Source organism: Oncorhynchus nerka, linkage group LG6 (genome assembly GCF_034236695.1).
Source record: "Oncorhynchus nerka isolate Pitt River linkage group LG6, Oner_Uvic_2.0, whole genome shotgun sequence".
Lineage (NCBI taxonomy): Eukaryota > Metazoa > Chordata > Actinopteri > Salmoniformes > Salmonidae > Oncorhynchus > Oncorhynchus nerka.
This window is the reverse complement of record NC_088401.1, coordinates 57,135,242-57,153,631: the sequence shown is the minus strand read 5'-3', so window position 1 is coordinate 57,153,631 and position 18,390 is coordinate 57,135,242. Positions and strand designations below refer to the sequence as shown.

At 42.1% G+C, this 18,390-nt stretch overlaps 3 protein-coding genes across 6 annotated transcripts; 2 read left to right on the top strand and 1 right to left on the bottom strand.

The window, feature by feature from the left end:
* Positions 1–9: 9 nt before the first annotated feature.
* Positions 10–9,295, bottom strand: LOC115130716 (thioredoxin-related transmembrane protein 2-like). Of its 3 annotated transcripts, XR_010464113.1 has the most exons (7): positions 9,206–9,295; positions 8,900–8,969; positions 8,232–8,345; positions 5,017–5,093; positions 3,059–3,122; positions 2,729–2,858; positions 10–2,611 (listed from the first exon to the last, which is right to left on the bottom strand). XR_010464113.1 is itself a non-coding variant. In XM_065019716.1 (5 exons), the coding sequence occupies exons 2-5, from the start codon at positions 8,311–8,313 to the stop codon at positions 2,782–2,784; spliced, it is 300 nt and encodes a 99-aa protein (XP_064875788.1). In that variant the 5' UTR covers positions 8,314–8,345; positions 8,900–8,988; the 3' UTR covers positions 2,728–2,781. The 3 variants fall into 3 exon arrangements, 1 of the variants encoding a protein (XP_064875788.1); XR_010464112.1 differs by lacking the exon at positions 9,206–9,295 and having other exon boundaries at positions 8,900–8,988; XM_065019716.1 differs by lacking the exons at positions 10–2,611; positions 9,206–9,295 and having other exon boundaries at positions 2,728–2,858; positions 8,900–8,988.
* Positions 9,296–9,327: 32 nt separating this feature from the next.
* On the top strand, positions 9,328–10,745 carry si:dkey-6i22.5 (polyamine-modulated factor 1). The gene is made up of 5 exons (XM_029662109.2): positions 9,328–9,560; positions 9,666–9,771; positions 9,851–9,951; positions 10,150–10,345; positions 10,491–10,745. The coding sequence occupies exons 1-5, from the start codon at positions 9,328–9,330 to the stop codon at positions 10,566–10,568; spliced, it is 714 nt and encodes a 237-aa protein (XP_029517969.1). The 3' UTR covers positions 10,569–10,745.
* A 147-nt stretch (positions 10,746–10,892) lies between these two features.
* On the top strand, positions 10,893–17,999 carry LOC115130713 (mediator of RNA polymerase II transcription subunit 19-A). Of its 2 annotated transcripts, XM_029662108.2 has the most exons (7): positions 10,893–11,229; positions 11,908–12,030; positions 12,379–12,512; positions 13,109–13,205; positions 13,293–13,387; positions 13,541–13,620; positions 16,791–17,999. In XM_029662108.2, exons 1-6 carry the CDS (start codon positions 11,010–11,012, stop codon positions 13,604–13,606), a joined length of 735 nt encoding a protein of 244 aa, XP_029517968.1. In that variant the 5' UTR covers positions 10,893–11,009; the 3' UTR covers positions 13,607–13,620; positions 16,791–17,999. The 2 variants fall into 2 exon arrangements, with proteins under 2 accessions (XP_029517968.1, XP_064875787.1); XM_065019715.1 differs by having other exon boundaries at positions 10,894–11,229; positions 13,541–17,999.
* Positions 18,000–18,390: the final 391 nt, after the last annotated feature.

The window sequence follows — 18,390 nt, the reverse complement described above, 5'->3', positions numbered from 1 at the left end:
TGGCAGGGGTCTGGGAGGATAAAAGTTTTATTTCACTTTTGGCAGAACAGATTATACCTACCAACTGTCAGTTTGACTCAATACTTTGGTGTGAAATGTGACCCAAAAGGCATCAGAACATGAAAGTGAAAGTAAAAGAAACTCACTGCAGTCACAGTAAAAGTGTTATGGATGAATGAGTGAGATGGCGGCATTTTCACTTCAATCATTTAAGGCATCGATAATTGGGAAGGTTAGATGTTTCCATGAACTAGCCAAATGTGTCTATTTGGCTAGTTCAGCCACACCCGTTGCTGAGCGGTGTTTAAAATCGAGCACACAACCATGCAATCTCCGTAGACAAACATTGGTACTAGAATGGCCTTACTGAAGAGCTCAGTGACTTTTAATGTGGCATTGTCATAGGATGCCTCCTTTCCAACAAGTCAGTTTGTTGAATTTCTGCCCTGCTAGAGCTGCCCCGGTCAATTGTAAGTGCTGATATTGTGAAGTGGAAACATCTAGGAGCAACAACGGCTCAGCCGCCAAGTGGTAGGCCACACAAGTCTACAGAACGGTACTGGCGAGTGCTGAAGCGTGTAAAAATCGTCTGTCCTCGGTTGCAACACTCCACTCACTACCGAGTTCCAAACCTCCTCTGGAAGCAATGCCAGCACAAGAACTTTGTTGGGAGCTTCATGAATGGGTTTCTATGGCCAAGCAGCTGCACACAAGCCTAAGCTCACCATGCACAATTGGATTCTGGAGCAGTGGAAATGTGTTCTCTGGAGTGATAAATCACGCTTCACCATCTGGCAGTCGGACAGACGAACCTGGGTTTGGGGATGCCAGGAGAACGCTACCTGCCTGAATGCATACTGACAACTGTAAAGTTTGGTGGAGGAGGAATAATGGTCTGGGGCTGTTTTTCATGGTTTGGGCTAGGCCCCTTAGTTCCAGTGAAGGGACATCTTAACACTACAGCATACAATGACATTCTAGATGATTCTGTCCTTTATGGCAACAGTTTGGGGAAGCTTCTTTCCTGTTTCAGCATGACAATGCCCCTGTGCACAAAGCGACTTCCATACAGGAATGGTTTGTCGAGATCAGTGTGGAAGAACTTGACTGGCCTGCATAGAGCCCTTTCAACCTAGGGCTGGGCGATATATAGTTTTTTCTATATATTTGAGTTTATGTTTTAGCTCGATATGGAAAATGCCTGTATTACAAGAATCGAGGTTCTGTTATAATGTTGTAACGTTTCACAAATGCAGCATCTCACTGTCTCTTCTCTGTCAGCCCAATGTCGAATCATGTCCCAATTGCGTGACAACACGTGCACAGAGGTTATCCACCAATCACAACCTTTCACAAATTGTAACCACGCCAGAGAAGTGTAGCGGGGTAAGAGTTCCATACTTCCCCGATCATCATACGGGTGAAGTAATAGCCCAGGGTCTCAAAGACTCTTTGGAATTGTCATCGGGAGCAACATGAAAAAAGCATTGCGCTTGAATAACTGGACCCGCCTGCAGTGCTTTGGGCACAGGCTTCACCTCGCCATCGGTAAGTGTGACATTGTAGAATTAAAGTGCATTCAAAAAAAGTTATGTTCAGGCCAGCTGTAGGCTAATGTGTTAGTAGTTGTGTCATTCTGCCAATCCAATAGCAAATAACCACAGACTGTTTTAATTATAACAACAAATTAACTAAATGAATAAATGTTCATTCAAAATGTGTATTTATAAATATATAATCGAACAGCTAGTGGTCAAACATTCCTAAACAATAGATGTGTTGGTGTGTTCATTTGTTTTGCACAAATAGGCCTTGATGCCTTGTATATTAATTTTAATTAAGAAAATTAAATGAAGAATCGGATCAAATGTTATGACCAATTTATGCAGAAATCCAGATAATTCCAAAGGGTTCACATACTTTTTCTTGCCACTGTTCATATTACCTCGACTAACCAGTGCCCCCACACATTGACTCTGTACTGGTACCCCCTGTATATAGCCTCGCTATTGCTATTTTACTGCTGCTGTTTTAATTGTGTTATTTATACTTTTTTTAACTTAAGGTTTTTCCTTAACTTCTTGTTGGTTAAGGGCTTGTAAGTAAGCATTTCACTGTAAGGTCTACACCTGTTGTATTCGGTGCATGTGACAAATAACATTTGATTTGATAGCAGCAAAGGGGGACCAACTCCAATTTTAATGCCCATGATTTAGGATTGAGATTTTTCAACGAGCGGGTGTCCACATACTTTTGGCCATGTAGTGTAGCTCATTCTGTCCCTTTTGGTTTGCGTGCAGCAGCTTTTCCACAAGCCCAAGCTCGTGAATTAACTTGAATCCTGGTCATCTGGTAATACAACCAGTGATAACTGACAGCGATTGTGTGACAAGCAGTGAACTGTGTGCAGTAGAACAATCCAGTCCCTGTTGTCCCTTCGTCACTACTGGTCTTTCTTGCTCTCTGCTGGGGTGTCTGGTTCAGGTTGGCGCTCTTCGCTGCCCTCGTCTGGTAGTGAGGGGTTCTGGTCCTCTCCTTTCACACCACGACCCTTTATCTTCTTAGATGCCTCGAAGAGCTCGTTCAGGTTGAAGTCACGTATGATGTTTTCCTAGATGTGAATGAGGCACACGGTTATGTGAGTGGGGACCTAAAGCCATTTCCACACTTCATCAAGTCACGCACACACAAGCCCGCACACAGACCGATGATTCCCCACAACACACACCTCGCTGAAAGTCCAGGACACAGCTCAAAACTTATTGTCCACCATTGGACGCCTCATGACCTCCCGCCCTGACTGGAAAAGCACCAATGAAGGGAGCTGCTTGGCCAGAGAGGAGGTACTAACCTTGTACCTGTAGAAAAATACATAGTCAGCACACGGCAGAAATACAATTCAGGCTGTGGAAATAAGCAGTTCCTTATTGTCTTAAATTTAGACAGACGGACATGCAGTCTAGGGTCTTAGAATCTAAATAAAAAAATGTAATGGAGCATTCTCGTGAAAATATAGTTTGTCAGAAACACTTCCAATGTCCATAAGGGAAAGTCTTACCTCTCCGTACCGGCCAGCATCTATCTTCCCAAACCCCAGTCCAGTACAGTGTCATGACGTTGGCCTGGGGGTAGGTTTATGACAGTCATAAATACATCTTCCCCCCTTTTTCCTCTCTCTTCCCAACTGATGTTACATTTGCAAACCCCTTGGTTAACATAAGAGATTCTGGGAACATCAGAAGGTGGGGGGAAATTAACTATATTCTGGTAATCCGACCAATTGAACATATGCGGTGGTACTTAATGAATATGATGTCAGCTCGGTTGTCATCTGAGACGTTCTCATCAATGATAAGATGACAAACTCTACAGTGGAAAGTCTACACATCAGAGTTATCGGATTCACATGGAATTGTTGATCAATTTAAATGTTTGAATATGAAATTATTTGTGATGGGATGAAATGTGATTTTAGCTTCTAAAATGTGAGATTTGGGTTTTCATAAGGTTAGGGCTCTGCTCAATCAGTGGCCCGCCACTGTGAAGGGACATGGGCTATAAAACTTTTCAAACACGCCCTCCTCTCCCTTCCTATATAAAGCCTTAACGACAATATAACCTCCTGTTCTGAGGATGTGAGGACGACGGTCCGATGTCAGAATGGTTCAGATAATAACTACAGAACGAAGCCAACATCAGCGTGAGCTTTGGTTACGAATGGTATGAACTTTGAACTCTTATTCACTACAGAAGTGATACCTCCTAGCCGTTGAGTTAGCAACAGCAGCTACAAACGAGGTTTGGGAAGGAACAGACAGAGTATCCCGTCTATCACACAACGACGTTACTATAACGTATACAATTGACAACCAGAGGCATTCTTCAAAGGACTCGGTTTGGCAACACGGCCTTCCATCTACCACCAAGTAAATATTTATTGCATTTTCCTTTTCCAAATGGGCGGTAATTTAGAATGCATAAGATACTGTATTTACGATAGCACAGCTTCGCCCTTTGTTCCTCAGTCGTCCCGCTCTTTCACTCAAGCCCAGCCCTTTTATTTTGTGTAACAAGCTGTCATGTCTGTTCCTACCGCTAGGGACGTTTTCCTTTATGACGTAATTTGTAATCAAGTTATGATTAATTATGTGTATGTGTAATTCTGTGTTGATTAGCTAGGTATTTGGTAAATAAATAATTAAACCCAATTTTGTATTGCTGATTCAACTTGTTAGCCAGGGTTCGTGCAGATAACCAAGAATTTACAACTTTCAGATGAGACTGAATTAAGGTGACGATTAATATTGACTGCTATTGATGTAAAATATTACTAGGTCTTTCAGAGTTTATTCGGAAGATAACAGCTCTATAAATATTATTTTGTGGTGCCCCGACTCTCTAGTTAATTACATTTACATGATTAGCTCAATCAGGTAATATTAATTACGGAGAAATTATTTTATAGAATAGCGTGTCATATCACTTAATCTGGCATCGCCAAAGACAACAGTTATACCTGAAAAACCGAGGAAAACAGGAGACAGCCATGTTCAGTTAACACAACAACATTAGAGAAGTGTGTTTCACTGGGATAAGAGTAGAGGAGGGGGTAAATGTACACAGACAAGAGGAGATGGAGAGGGAGGAAGCAAATAAGTGAGACAGAGGTCAGCGAAGGACTGACACTCAGGAGCCCAGTTAGCATAGAACTCAACGATCCACGTCACGCGAGTATCATGATTAAACTCCTCATGTCCAATGGGATTAGACCAGATTACATTAGATTACCTATAATAGATCATTGGAATAGTAGTCTGGTTCCCAGGTGGGTGTCTTCTGCTACTAAAAGTACCATCATTAGCCTGGCAGGCAGGGCTACTAGAGCAGTAGAACATGGATTAGTAACATTTAAACTGTTGTAAATAACATCTAATGCTCACTTATAGTCAGTAATACTGTAATGACAGTCTAATCTTCATGGCTGTCACGTCTCAAGGCTTGGATTACCACACTTACGTCTATGGTCTTTTCACTGAAGTACTTGATGTACTCTGGGCCCATGTAGAGTGGTGGTTTGCAGGTCATGACGAATGCTGGGATAGGATAGGAAACAGCAACATTTTTAGTATATGATACTGTAGAATAGATACACTGAACACAAATATAAATGCAATATGTAAAGTAAACATGTTTCATGAGCAGAAATCATTTTCCATACGCACAAAAAGCTTATTTCTCTCAAATGTTTTGCACAAATTTGTTTACATTAGCTGTTAGTAAGCATTTCTTCTTTGCCAATATAATATAATAATATAATATAAATATAATACAATATAATCTTCCATCTTCAATCTCACACAAATTATCAATGAACCTACCAGGTACCTCCCCAAAGCCTTAAACACAGGCACCCTCATAGATATCATCCTAACCAACTTGCCCTCTAAATACACCTCTGCTGTCTTCAACCAAGATCTCAGCGATCACTGCCTCATTGCCTGCATCCGTAATGGGTCAGCGGTCAAACGACCTCCACTCATCACTGTAAAACGCTCCCTGAAACACTTCAGCGAGCAGGCCTTTCTAATCGACCTGGCCGGGGTATCCTGGAAGGATATTGATCTCATCCCGTCAGTAGAGGATGCCTGGATATTTTTTTTAAATGCCTTCCTAACCATCTTAAATAAACATGCCGCATTGAAGAAATTTAGAACCAGGAACAGATATAGCCCTTGGTTCTCCCCAGACCTGACTGCCCTTAACCAACACAAAAACATCCTATGGCGTTCTGCATTAGCATCGAACAGCCCCCGTGATATGCAGCTGTTCAGGGAAGCTAGAAACCGTTATACACAGGCAGTTAGAAAAGCCAAGGCTAGCTTTTTCAAGCAGAAATTTGCTTCCTGCAACACTAACTCAAAAAGGTTCTGGGACACTGTAAAGTCCATGGAGAATAAGAACACCTCCTCCCAGCTGCCCACTGCACTGAAGATAGGAAACACTGTCACCACTGATAAATCCACCATAATTGAGAATTTCAATAAGCATTTTTCTACGGCTGGCCATGCTTTCCACCTGGCTACTCCTACCCCGGTCAACAGCACTGCACCCCCCCACAACAACTCGCCCAAGCCTTCCCCATTTCTCCTTCTCCCAAATCCGTTCAGCTGATGTTCTGAAAGAGCTGCAAAATCTGGACCCCTACAAATCAGCCGGGCTAGACAATCTGGACCCTTTCTTTCTAAAATTATCTGCCGAAATTGTTGCCACCCCTATTACTAGCCTGTTCAACCTCTCTTTCGTGTCGTCTGAGATTCCCAAAGATTGGAAAGCAGCTGCGGTCATCCCCCTCTTCAAAGGGGGGGACACTCTTGACCCAAACTGCTACAGACCTATATCTACCCTACCATGCCTTTCTAAGGTCTTCGAAAGCCAAGTCAACAAACAGATGACCGACCATTTCGAATCTCACCATACCTTCTCTGCTATGCAATCTGGTTTCAGAGCTGGTCATGGGTGCACCTCAGCCACGCTCAAGGTCCTAAACGATATCTTAACCGCCATCGATAAGAAACATTACTGTGCAACCATATTCATTGATCTGGCCAAGGCTTTCGACTCTGTCAATCACCACATCCTCATCGGCAGACTCAACAGCCTTGGTTTCTCAAATGATTGCCTCGCCTGGTTCACCAACTACTTCTCTGATAGAGTTCAGTGTGTCAAATCGGAGGGTCTGCTGTCCGGACCTCTGGCAGTCTCTATGGGGGTGCCACAGGGTTCAATTCTTGGGCCGACACTTTTCTCTGTATACATCAATGAGGTCGCTCTTGCTGCTGGTGAGTCTCTGATCCACCTCTACGCAGACGACACCATTCTGTATACTTCTGGCCCTTCTTTGGACACTGTGTTAACAACCCTCCAGGCAAGCTTAAATGCCATACAACTCTCCTCCCGTGGCCTCCAATTGCTCTTAAATACAAGTAAAACTAAATGCATGCTCTTCAACCGATCGCTACCTGCACCTACCCGCCTGTCCAACATCACTACTCTGGACGGCTCTGACTTAGAATACGTGGACAACTACAAATACTTAGGTGTCTGGTTAGACTGTAAACTCTCCTTCCAGACCCATATCAAACATCTCCAATCCAAAATTAAATCTAGAATTGGCTTCCTATTTCGCAACAAAGCATCCTTCACTCATGCTGCCAAACATACCCTTGTAAAACTGACCATCCTACCAATCCTCGACTTTGGCGATGTCATTTACAAAATAGCCTCCAATACCCTACTCAACAAATTGGTTGCAGTCTATCACAGTGCAATCCGTTTTGTTTATACTGTATTATTGACTGTATGTTTGTTTTACTCCATGGGTAACTCTGTGTCGTTGTATGTGTCAAACTGCTTTGCTTTATCTTGGCCAGGTCGCAATTGTAAATGAGAACTTGTTCTCAACTTGCCTACCTGGTTAAATAAAGGTGAAATATATATATTTTTTTAAAGGTGTGGCATATCAAGAAGCTGATTGAACAGCATGATCATTACATAGGTGCATCTTGTGCTGGGGACAATAAAAGGTCACTTTAAAATGTGCAATACCAAAGATACCACAGATGTCTCAAGTTCTGAGGGAGCGTGCAATTGGCATGCTGACTGCAGGATTTTCCACCAGAGCTGTTGCCAGATAATTTAATATACATTTCTCTACCATAAACTGCCTCCAATGTCTCTTTAGAGAATTGGCAGTACGTCCAACCGGCCTCACAACTGCAGACCACGTGTAACCATGGGTGGGCCTTGTGGGAAAAACTAATTCTGATTGGCTGGACTTTGCTCCCTAGTGGGTGGGCCTGGCTGCCAAGTGGGTGAGCCTATGCCCTCCAAGGCCCACCCATAGCTGCACCCCTGTCCAGTCATGTGAAATCCATAGATTACGGACTCATGAATTTATTTAAATTGACTGAAATTGTTTCATGTAACATTTATATTTTTGTTCAGTATAGTTGGTATTAACTCTAACTCCTAACCTATGCTGCCAAGATCACTCACAGAGCATAGACAGACTAGTTGGTTTCGACTAACAAAGTCAAATTCCAACTGAAACACTGAAGCATGCATTGTCTTGTCTTAACAAGGAGTACAACAACTTCCTCTGGGCACTAGTTATAATGCATAATAACTGATAGCAGTGGCATTAAGGGTAGTATGACACTATGTCAGCTCACCAATGCACAGTAAGAAGTAGAGGAAGCCCAGTCTGATGTCCAGCCTGAAGAAGAGGATAACGTTGGCCACCTTACTGAACATAAACAGGTTCCCTGCATGCTGCTCTATGGTGACTGGAGAATGGGATACAGGTTAGGGTTCATAACAGAGAAATAAGGGGGTGGAGTAGAGAGAGGAATAATACAACTCAATGGATAGAAAAGAGGGTAGGGGGGTTAGGATGAGTAAATGAAATAAGCAGTGCCATTACAACCAACTGTATTCTCATGTTCACAAAACAAACAGATTGTCAAGAGCAAACCCATCCTCAGCAGATCAACATCTCCTTAAGTGGTTTATGGTATGTGAGGGTTTGTCGGGCAAGTTGCCTTTGCATGTGTGTGTTCTGATGTTTACTGTTTATACTGTAAACATATGAGAGATTTTCAGTGACAACAATGGGCTCACACCTGCCACCTGGCCAAACCGGTGTCATTCATTCAGAATTTACTGTCTCTCCTGTTCTTCATCATGACAATCGCATCGATAAACATAAGAATATCCACTTCTCTCTGTAAGACAGGCCCCACAATATTACATACAAAGTGTTGTAAAATAAATATTTACAGTAACACCACAACCCAGAAGATTTAGCGCAACAGCGCTGCCACGCTTCCCTGATACTGACCAAGTCAAAGTCGCATGGGTTCCGGTCCTCCCGTTCAGTGTTCAGGTTTTCGCAAAGTCCCGGACACTTCCTAAGTATGAGGAATGCAGTGGACATCAATGTAGACAATATGTAATAAGGCTTGAAGAGCCATTTGTATATTTGAGGTAAGTGGTAAAAGAAAGCAATAACTTCGGTGATCAACCCCATGTTCGCGCAGCATGCAACATAGAGAAGAGAAAGAAAGGAGTTTGAGGAAAAGTACAGTTGATGCAGCAAAAGCTCAACCAAAGATTGCTCAAAGTGAATGTACGTAACATAGAATACCTATCTGCGCGTGCGTACAATGACACAGTAACTTTTTGTACATGTTGGCGTTCCGTAGATGGGCGTTTCTTGTAGGTTTCTAGCGCTTTGGCGGGTACTGTAAAAAATAAATAAAGTTGAACATGGAAGAAACTGGTGAAACAACTCAGGAGGAAATTCGTCACAAAGGTGCTAAAAGTTCAGGAGATAATGTGGAGGATCAGTCTAGTAATGCAACAGGAGATGTTTCGTCTCCGTCGTCGGGTCATGGAAATGATTCTCGCCGGTCAGACGGAGCCGAGCCCCGGAGGAACAGGCTATTGCTGTTCAACAAAGTAATGGAGAAGAGCCTACAGAAGTTTATATCCGATGCAAGGTAAGTAGTTCGTGAATGATACATTTGGCTATATATTACGTTGAGATGAACAATGTTGCACCCTTGAGATACTAGACAGCTAAATCTGTCTGAACCTGTCGTCAGTTTTCACAGATTTGCCCACACGTTCCATCCGTTCTACAAGAAGAACCCACAGGTGACAGAGAACATCCACAAGCAGTTCATAGAAGACCTACAGAGGACTATACAGGTTGGTCACCATCCCTTAAGTACACTTCATATGAGGGAATGTTAGAATTTTGACTGTGTGTGTGTGGCACTTTATACAGGATGACATCAATAAACTGATCGAAGAGGGGGAGCTACAGTGCAAACTGGATGAGTTGAACAAACTGGAAGAAGCTGCTAAGGACAGCCAAGACCCTGCATGGTTAGTCACTGTCACCATCAAAGAGGATGTTGGTCTCTTTGTTTGTGTCTGTATGCTGCTGTGCCTAGTGTCTTCCTCCATCTTGGATTGTCCTGTATGCCATTACATCCATTTATGTGTGTTCACCTTGTAAGATCTGACCTTAGATCAGTGGCCAGGGCCACTTCTGTTCAACCTACTCCTCTTCATGTCCCCCAGGCGTCCCAGTGGAGTGCCTGAGCAGGACCTGTGTAGTTTTGTGACACCATACTACCTGAAGCAGGAGGCTTACCTGCGGAGGGAGCTGAAGAAGATTCTGCAGGAGAATGCTGTGCTGGCTCAGAGGGTGCAGGCAGGCAGGGAGGGCATCACTCAGACCGAACAGCGCATCGCAACAGCTGTGGACGAGTGGAAGGTGAGCAAGATGGAGAATCACTGCATTGGGGGGCACAGAGCTGCACAAGTCCTCTAACCTGTATATGGAATGAGTCAGTGTCAGTTTTGGCTTTGGTTTAGCAATATTATGTTTTCATTGTTTCTTTTTCTTCCTGCATCTCTAGGCACCTGCACAGACAGCTTTTGCAGAGTTCCAAGCGCTCTCTTCCTCCCTCTGCCCTCCTGCGACCTTTGATGTTTAACCCTGAGTAATGACCTGTTCTAAAGCAGAATGGATTTGACCAATTTGAATCATAACTCTAACCCTGACATCTGTAAACTGTGCATTTTTGTAAGGAGTATACCAGTTATTTTATTCCAATGTCTGCCTTGCGCTTTTTGTTATTAAATAAACTCAAAATACAAAAACGCAACACAAACGCATTGCTTTCATTTAGTAGCTACAGTACATCATTCAAATATACAAGATTAACTTTTGAAACGAACACTTTCATATCGGGACCATTGTCAATACAATTTAACCGGCAAATATATTGCTGGTATTACGGTACTACGCCGACTATGCCACAAAGAAGTCGAGACAAGTTGTCAGACAATCGTGGCTCAATGTGTACAAAACTAAAAGTATAGGGGAGGAAATCGATGTCTTTAAAAAATATATATATTAGATACTCCCAATAGACATGACGGAAATGTTTTCAAATCTGTATGGGCAAAATGAAGCTCAGGGACCACCCGGATCATCGTCTTTGGGATTCGGACCGGGAAAACCACCACCGCCTCTGCCGCCAAATCAAGTCACAATGGCGGCTCAGATGCCACCTCAGCACGGGGATGAGGGGCCTGCTCTACGGAAGCCGGGAGCAATGAACGAACCTTTTTATTTACTGCGAGAGCTACCAGGTAAAGTTAACATTTCAGTGTAGGCAGTACGTAATATGTTTATTCATACTTGAGTGGAATATTATTATTTGCTACCTCGTGTTATTTTCTAATATTAACTAACATGTGTGGTAGCTAGTTACTAGTCCATTCAATAGACTGTAATGACCTGTAAAGGGGGGCCGGCTGTAAACAGTTTACTCCGTTGGGTACTCTTGAGCAGGGTTTCCCATTCTCGGTCCTGGGTCCCCCCTCGGGTGCATGTTTTGGTTTTTGCCTTAGCACTACATAGCTGATTCAAATAACAAACTCATCATCAAACTTTGATTCTTTGAATCAGCTGTGTAGTGCTCAGGCAAAAACTAAAACGTGCACCCAAGGGGTGACCCAGGACCGAGTTTGGGGAAACCCTGCTCTAGAGCAAGCTGGTTACTGACTAGTTAGCCCAGTGGGTAGTATATTAATTGATGGTGCATTCTGTAGGCCTAGCCCAAGTGTGTGCCGTGGTCAGTATGGAATGTAATCTAATTTCTCTAGCAGATCGTGTTATCTTTGCTTTATCAATTTTTAGGTACACTTCCTAGTTTCTACATTAGCCATAACAAGTTACTCACTCTGGACCGTTGAATGGGACATTGACGTCTGTATGGATCTTGTTACTGTAGTGACAGTGTCTTATCCTTTGTGTTTGCCCCACAGTGGGCAATGAGCTGACGGGCAACACCAACCTAATCACCCATTACAACCTGGAACACGCCTACAACAAGTTCTGTGGCAAGAAGGTTAAGGAGAAGCTCAGCAACTTCCTGCCAGAGTTACCAGGTGAACTACACACACAGCACTGTTGCGCTGTTTACTTTGTGTGTGTTTTTGTCTGTGCATGTCAGTGATTTTCTGTGGACCCATCACACTGAGTGATCTCTGTCTCTATGTAATCAGTGTCTCCGTTTTCACCTCTCTTCTGTGCAGCAGGTAGCCTAGTGGTTAGAGCATTGGGCCAGTAACTGAAAGGTCACTGGTTCAAATACCCGAGGAGACATGGTGTTTAATGTGCCCTTGAAGAAGTCACTTAATCCTAATTTGCTCAAGGGACGCCGTACTACTACAGCTGACTCCCATTTCACTGCACCTAACCAGTTTGTGAAAATATAACTTAGTTTTTTTCTCTAGGTATGATAGACTGTCCTGGCACCCAGGATGGCAGTTCGTTGCGCTCTCTGATAGAGAAGCCTCCAGTGTGTGGCAACTCCTTCAGCCCTCTGACCGGAGCCAGCCTCACCGGCTTCAGACTACACACCGGACCTGTAAACACACACACAAGCATGCGCACACACACACACGGAGAGTAACTGATTACAGGTAATCTGATTACAGGTAATCTGTTACTTTACCAGACTATTTAAACAAATATATATATATATATATATATACTTTTGAAAAACTAGATTACTTCTTGGACTACTTTTAAATTCAGAAAGAATGTTTGCAAAAAAATAAATTCACATCTTCCTGTTTTCTCAGAGATATTCAATTCAGCATTGAAAAAAGACACAGGTTTAAGTTTGTTCCACCTGAGTCTGGCCACAAGTCAGATACCACAATGGTGAAATGCGTTTGATGGATCCTTTTTGTCTTCTTCTAATACTTCTTAATTTAAGGGGAAAGTAATCCAAAAGTAACTTAAAATAATCTGATTACGTTATTGAGTTTAGGTAATCGAACAGTTCCATTACTGATTACAAATTTGTGCATTTAACTGGAATGGATTATGTTTAGAAAGTAACCTACCCAACACAGCTCACACATTCTAGGGAACTTTATTAATCAACATTTGGCTGTATAATTTCTGTACTGCTAACGAAGATGTGAAGATGGTATAAACTCTGTGTTTGTGTTCCAGCTACCAGAGCAGTACAGACTGATGCACATACAGCCCCCAAAGAAGAAGAGCAAAAACAAGCACAAACACCACCGACCACAAGATCCCATACCACAAGGTAACACACACACACACACACACACACACACACACAGGTACTGACACCATCCCACATCCTTTGAAACCATTCCTTGTGTTTTTACAGAAACCCCGTCAGACTCTGACCCCAAGAAGAAGAAGAAAAAGAGGGATGACGACCCCGATCGCAAGAAGAAAAAGAAGGACAAGAAAAAGAAGAAGGTAAGACTTACTGTCCTGACCCACTATCCACCTCTTTCACTGACGTTTGGATGTAGGAGGCATAGGGGTTAGGAGGGAGGGGATTGATTTAGAGCTGAAGCCAATGGCTATGGGTTGGGACTTTTTCTATAGTGTTTGTGCCTCTTCTTGCAGAACCGCCACAGTCCGGACCACCCTGGCTTGGCTGGCTCTCAGCCCAACAGCAACAGCCTCCGATAGACCAGACAGACACGGTGTGTGTGTGTGAGGAGCAGCGTGTGAGTGTGTTTGAAGAGAATCCGGAACTGTTTGTGAGAATGTATGCAGATACGAGAGATTATGCATTTGTGAGAGAGGGATACGCAAATGTCTGTTTGTACAGTATGTGAGTTTGTGAGAAAGTGTGTGGGTGGCAGATTGGATGTGAGCATGGTAGAGTAATGTTGTTACAGTATGACAGACCGAAGGTCACTGATGTTCTGACTGAGTACAGTGCCTTCGGAAAAGTATTCAAACCCCTTGACCTTTTCCACATTTTGTTATGTTAGTCTTATTCTAAAAGTGATTAAATTGTTTTTTCCCCTCATCAATCTACACACAATACCCCATAATGACAAAGCAAAAACAGGTTTTTAGACATTTTTGATAATTTACAGTACCAGTCAAAAGTTTGGACTAGAGGTCGACCGATTATGATTTTTCAACGCTGATAACGATTTATTGGAGGACCAAAAAAAAACTATAGCGATTAATCGGCCAATTTTTAAATTTGTATTTATTTATTTGTAATAATGACAATTACAACAATACTGAATGAACACTTATTTTAACTTAATATAGTACATCAATAAAATCAATTTAGCCTCAAATAATATTTAGCCTCTCTATACGATTTGTATTTCATATACCTTTGACTATTGGATGTTCTTATAGGCACTTTAGTATTGCCAGTGTAACAGTATAGCTTCCGTCCCTCTCCTCGCTCCTACCTGGGCTCGAACTAGGAACACATCAACAACAGCCACCCTCGAAGCAGCGTTATCCATGCAGAGCAAGGGGAACAACTACTCCAAGTCTCAGAGCGAGTGATGTTTGAAACGCTATTAGCGCACACCCCGCTAACTAGCAAGTCATTTCACATCGGTTACACCAGCCAAATCTCGGGAGTTGATAGGCTTGAAGTCATAAACAGCGCAATGCTTGAAGCATTGCAAAGAGCTGCTGGCAAAATGCATGAAATTGCTGTTTGAATGAATGCTTACGAGCCTGCTGGTGCCTACCATCGCTCAGTCAGACTGCTCTATCAAATCATAGACTTATTTATAACATAATAACACACAGAAATACGAGCCTTAGGTCATTAATATGGTCGAATCCAGAAACTATCATCTCAAACAAAACATTTATTCTTTCAGTGAAATACGGAACCGTTCCGTATTTTATCTAACGGGTGGCATCCATCAGTCTAAATATTCCTGTTACATTGCACAACCTTCAATGTTATGTCATAATTACGTAAAATTCTGGCAAATTAGGCGGCCCAAACTGTTGCATATACACTGACTCTGCGTGTAATGAACGCAAGAGAAGTGACACAATTTTGCCTGCTAACCTGGATTTCTTTTAACAAAATATGCAGGTTTAAAAATATATACTTCTGTGTATTGATTTTTAGAAAGGCATTGATGTTTATGGTTAGGTACAGTCGTGCAACGATTGTGCTTTTTTCACAAATGCGCTTTTGTTAAATCATCCCACGTTTGGCGAAGTTGGCTGTATTTGTTAGGAAGAAATAGTCTTCACACAGTTCTCAACGAGCCAGGCGGCCCAAACTGCTGCATATACCCTGACTCTGTTGCAAGAGAAGTGACGTAGAAATTCATGTTAGCAGGCAATATTCACTAAATATGCAGGTTTAAAAATATATACTTGTGTATTGATTTTAAGAAAGGCATTTATGTTTATGGTTAGGTAAACGTTGGAGCAACGACAGTCCTTTTTTTCACGAATGTGCACCGCATCGATTATATGCAACACAGGACACGCTAGATAAACTAGTAATATCATCAACCATGTGTAGTTAACTAGTGATTATGATTGATTGATTTTTATAAGATGAGTTTAATGCTAGCTAGCAACTTACCTTGGCTTCTTACTGCATTCGCGTAACAGGCAGGCTCCTCGTGGAGTGCAATGAGAGGCAGGTGGTTAGAGCGTTGGACTAGTTAACCGTAAGGTTGCAAGATTGAATCCTCGAGCTGACAAGGTAAAAAACAGTCGTTCTGCCCCTTAACAAGGCAGTTAACCCACCGTTCCTAGGCCGTCATTGAAAATAAAAATGTGTTATTAACCGACTTGTCTAGTTAAATAAAGGTGTAAAAAAATATATATATATATTAATCCGCCAAATCGGTGTACAAAAATACCGATTTCCAATTGTTATGAAAACTTGTAATCGGCCATTCCGATTAATCGGTCGACCACTAGTTTGGACACCTACTCATTCAAGAGTTTTTCTTTATTGCTACTGTTTTCTACATTGTAGAATAATGGTGAAGACATCAAAACTATGAAATAACACACATGAATAATGTATTAACCAAAAAAGTGTTACTACATTTTGTATTTGATATTTTTCAAAGTAGCCACCCTTTGCCTTGATGACAGCTTTGTACACTCTTGACATTCTCTCAACCAGCTTCACCTGGAATGCTTTTCCAACCATCTTGAAGGAGTTAATTTATATGCTGAGCTCTAGTTGGCTGATTTTCCTTCACTCTGTGGTCCAGCTCATCCCAAACCATCTCAATTGAGTTAAGATTGAGTGATTGTTGAGGCCAGGTCATCTGATGCAACACTCCATCACTCCTTTTTGGTCAAATAGCCCTTATACAGCATTATGCAGCCTGTGTTTTGGGTAATTGTCCTGTTGAAAAATAAACGATAGTCCCACAAAGCGTAAACCAGATGGGATGGCGTATCGCTGCAGAATGCTGTGGTAGCCTTGCTGGTTAAGTGTGCCTTGAATTGTAAATATATCACGGACAGTGTCCCCAGAAAAGCACCATCACACCACCTCCTCCATGCTTCATGTGGGAACCACGCATCCAGAGATCATTCGTTCACCTACTGCGTCTCACGAAGACACAGCGGTTAGAACCAAAAATCTCAAATTTACACTCATCAGACTAAAGGACAGATTTTCACAGGTCTAATGTCCATTGTTTGTGTTTCTTGGCCCAAGCAAGTCTCTTCTTATTGGTGTCCTTTTTTAGTATTGGTTTCTTTGCAGCAATTTGACCATAAAGGCCTGATTCACACAGTCTCCTCTGAATAGTTGCTTTTGTGATGTGTCTGTTACTTAAACTCTTATTTGGGCTGCAATTTCTGAGACTGGTAACTCTAATGAACTTATCTTCTGCAGCAGAGGTAACTCTTGGTCTTCCATTCCTGTGGCGGTCCTCACGAGAGCCTGTTTCATCATAGCGCTTGATGGTTTTTGAGACTGCACTTGAAGAAACCTTAGCGGTTTGAAATGTTCCGGGTTACACTGACCTTCATGTCTTAAAGTAATGATGGACTGCTGTTTTTTCTTTGTTTATTTGAGCTATTCTTGACATAATAGTGCTATTTGGTAAAAGACCAAGTCCATATCTTCTGTACTCCACCCCTAACTTGTCACAATACAACTGATTGGCTCAAACGAAGGAAAATAAATCCACAAAATAACTTTGAACAAGGCACACCTGTTAATTGAAATGCATTCCAGGTGACTACCTCATGAAGCTGATTGAGAGAACGCCAAAAGTGGACAATTGCTCAGTTTGGCTGGGCGGCCAGCTCTAGGTTGTGTTGGTTCCAAACCTCTTCCTTTTATTAAGGATGGAGGGCACTGTGTAGTTGGGGACCTTCTGATTGATGATGCAGACATTTTTTTGGTACCCTTCACCAGATCTATTTTTTAAATTTTACCTTTATTTAACTAGGCAAGTTAAGAACAATTTCTTATTTTCAATGACGGACTAGGAACAGTGGGTTAACTGCCTGTTCAGGGGCAGAACGACAGATTTGTACCTTGTCAGCTCGGGGGGTTGAACTTGCAACCTTCCGGTTACTAGTCCAACGCTCTAACCACTAGGCTAACTGACAATTCATTAGATCTCATGGCTTGTTTTTTGCTCTGACATGCACTGTCAACTATAGACAGGTGTTTGCCTTTCCAAATCATGTCCAATCAATTCAATTTACCACAGGTGGACTCCAGTCAAGTCATTGATCATCCTTGAGCTGTTTCTATGGAAACAGGATGCACCTGAGCTCAATTTCAAGTCTCATAGCATAGGTTCTGAATACTTACTTGCATAAGGTATTTGTTTTTTTATTTTAAATACATTTGCAAACATATCTAAAAACCTGTTTTCACATCATTATGGGGTATTGTGTGTAGATTGCTGAGGATTTTTTATTTGATTTAATCCATTTTAGATTAAGGCTGTAACGCAACTTAATGTGGAAAAACTCAAGGGGTCTGAATACTTTCCGAAGGCACTGTATATGATGAGTGTCCCTTTTTTCATTTGTTTGGGATATTCTCTGACTACAAATTCTATTCCAATAAACTTTTATTATTGTCCATGCTGCGTTGCTCCTCTTTCTGTTGTATGGTCTTCTCCCCTATGCCTGAAAGGTTGTCTTGAGTGACATGCTGATTCAGTCTTGGGCATATGGTCTCTCATCCAGCTAAAGTGTGACTAGCGAAGTCGTGGTCAGGAAAATGCAGCGTCATGTGTTTGCAATCCGAAAACATCAATTCAACAATTTAATTTATATACGAATATTCTGCCAAGGAATATCAACGGGCAAACACAGTCACAGGACAGTTTCCTACATATTTGTTTATTTATTTGATGAGACTTAGTCCCCAGATGAGAGATGGCAGAAAAAAATTGCATATCACTTCTGACACAACAAAGCTATAGAAAGAGCGTGATGGGGAGGGGATACAATACATTTCATCGTTATGA

Coding starts and splice junctions, on each gene's coding strand:
- LOC115130716 (XM_065019716.1), bottom strand. CDS start 8,313: ATGTTCAGTAAGGTGGCCAACGTTATCCTCTTCTTCAGGCTGGACATC. Junction 5,094..8,231: donor CTACTTCTTACTGTGCATTG/GTGAGCTGACAT, acceptor ATCCTATCCCAG/CATTCGTCATGACCTGCAAA. Junction 3,123..5,016: donor TCAGTGAAAAGACCATAGAC/GTAAGTGTGGTA, acceptor ACCTACCCCCAG/GCCAACGTCATGACACTGTA.
- si:dkey-6i22.5 (XM_029662109.2), top strand. CDS start 9,328: ATGGAAGAAACTGGTGAAACAACTCAGGAGGAAATTCGTCACAAAGGT. Junction 9,561..9,665: donor AAGTTTATATCCGATGCAAG/GTAAGTAGTTCG, acceptor ACCTGTCGTCAG/TTTTCACAGATTTGCCCACA. Junction 9,952..10,149: donor GACAGCCAAGACCCTGCATG/GTTAGTCACTGT, acceptor CATGTCCCCCAG/GCGTCCCAGTGGAGTGCCTG.
- LOC115130713 (XM_029662108.2), top strand. CDS start 11,010: ATGACGGAAATGTTTTCAAATCTGTATGGGCAAAATGAAGCTCAGGGA. Junction 12,031..12,378: donor CTTCCTGCCAGAGTTACCAG/GTGAACTACACA, acceptor TTTTTTCTCTAG/GTATGATAGACTGTCCTGGC. Junction 12,513..13,108: donor TCAGACTACACACCGGACCT/GTAAACACACAC, acceptor TTTGTGTTCCAG/CTACCAGAGCAGTACAGACT.